The following is a 1,862-nucleotide window of genomic DNA, read 5'->3' as shown; positions in this document are numbered from 1 at the left end:
GCATCACTAACACCTTGTCGGCTTCAATCTTGTCAAACCTCTTGTTTGTTTTAACTTGCTCTTGCAAAATGTTCTTAAGCAAGTCTTGAACACTTGGTTCCTTTTGAGAATTGGTGTTGTTACCTTGGTTACCAAATTGGGATGATTGACCTTGGTTTCGACCTTGGTTGTTGAAATTTCCATTCCTATTTCTTTGAGAATTTGAACCTTGACCTTGTCGGGAATTTTGGTCTCTCAAGTGGTTGAATTGGCCATTCACAAAGCTCTTGGAGGTGCCACCACCCCAACCAAGTCGAGGATTGTCTCTACTACCAACATTGTAAGTGTTACCACTAGGGTCATAATTGTAATATCCTCCCCCGAATGGATTTCTAGCATTGTAATTTCCATAACCCATTGCACTCACATTTTCCACCCCAATTCCTTCTTCAATCATATTGGGGCAAGCTTCCTCCAAATGAGGACCTTGGCAATAGTTGTATTCCACTTGATACCTTTGACCTCCGTCCTTGTTTGGATTGTTCACTATCATGTTCTTCACTAGGTGAGTTAGGTCATTCAAACTTTGTTCGAGATTTTGAGTAGATGAGGAGGAGGTTCCCATTGAAGATGCATTTCTAGATCCCCTTTGACTTCTACCATAATTTCTTATGGTTGAGGCAAGTCTCTCAATGATCTCCTTAGCATCCGCTATTGAATAATTCTTCAAACCTCCCCCGGTAGCGGAATTGACCATCCTTTGATCTTATTGGCCTAAACTTCATAAAATTTAACAAGAAGGTCATCCTCACTCAACCCATGGTATGGGCATTGAGCCACCAACCTCTTAAATCTTTCCCAATATTCATACATGGTTTCCCCATGGTCTTGCTCTATTGTGGTAATTGCTTTTTTTGCACGGTTGTGGCGTGAGTCGGGATAGAATTTCTCAAGGAAGGCCGCTTTCATTTCTTTCCAAGTACTTATGGACCCCGGAGTAAGATAGAAAAGCCAATCCTTAGCCGCATCCAAGAAGGAAAACGGAAAGGCACGAAGCTTGAATTGGTCCTCCGTCACCCCATTTGGAATAGCTCCTTCACACATCAAGTGAAACTCCGTTAAGTTCCGGTTTGGATCATTTCCCGCTTGCCCATGAAACTTGGGTAAGTTTTGAATGAAGAAACCCTTGAGTTCAAAGTTGGCATTTGCTCCCAAAGGAGGGTATGTGATGCATAATGGTTGTTCATCATAGTTTCTTGCCCTTATCTCCCGAATGGTTCTATTATCGTTCACCATTCTAGGATATTCTACTTCAATAGGGCCTACCGAAAGTGGTTCTTCTTCAATTTCGGCTTCCCTAGGTGGTCTTTGATACCACGGGTTCGTAAATAACCAAGAGTATGCTCCGAATGAATCCTCTTCAACGAGAGTAAATTCACCACCTTGTGGGGGAACTAAACATAAACCTTGACACTACACAAAATAAATTAGAACTTCCACTTACTTCTAACAACAAGAGGCGTATAAAAACAACTAAGCATAAATTCACAAACTCAAGTTCTAGCTATGTTGCCCTTCCCCGGCAACGGCGCCAAAATTATTACAAGCTTAAAACCCTAAATGATGATATTAGATGAGATGATATGATGTTGTATGGTATTTTCAGGTCTTCAAACTCTTGGGTATATAAAGGGCTTCACGAAAACCTAAAAAGATTTCCACTTAAGAAGCCCAAAAGAAGATTAAAAGGCCCCGTAAAACAGAGCTGCGCAGGCTGCGCCAAAAACACCCTTGTCTACGCTATCATGCGCAGCTGCGCCACCTGTTTGCGCAGCCTGCGCATAGGCTCGCAGTTTTGGCCTTCTAATTCCAAGAGCTTTGAC

General features: G+C 42.2%; 1 protein-coding gene across 1 annotated transcript; it reads right to left on the bottom strand.

Moving 5' to 3' along the window:
- Positions 1 to 753: 753 nt before the first annotated feature.
- Positions 754 to 1,275, bottom strand: LOC141631448 (uncharacterized). Its single transcript, XM_074444115.1, has one exon. It carries the CDS (start codon positions 1,273 to 1,275, stop codon positions 754 to 756), a length of 522 nt encoding a protein of 173 aa, XP_074300216.1.
- Positions 1,276 to 1,862: the final 587 nt, after the last annotated feature.

The sequence above is a fragment of the Silene latifolia genome, chromosome Y (genome assembly GCF_048544455.1).
Source record: "Silene latifolia isolate original U9 population chromosome Y, ASM4854445v1, whole genome shotgun sequence".
Classification (NCBI taxonomy): domain Eukaryota; kingdom Viridiplantae; phylum Streptophyta; class Magnoliopsida; order Caryophyllales; family Caryophyllaceae; genus Silene; species Silene latifolia.
The sequence above is the reverse complement of the archived record's forward strand: the minus strand, read 5'-3'. Positions and strand labels throughout refer to the sequence as shown.

What these genes read in the sequence shown, in the direction of transcription:
- LOC141631448 (XM_074444115.1), bottom strand. Translation starts at nt 1,275, where the DNA reads ATGGTGAACGATAATAGAACCATTCGGGAGATAAGGGCAAGAAACTAT.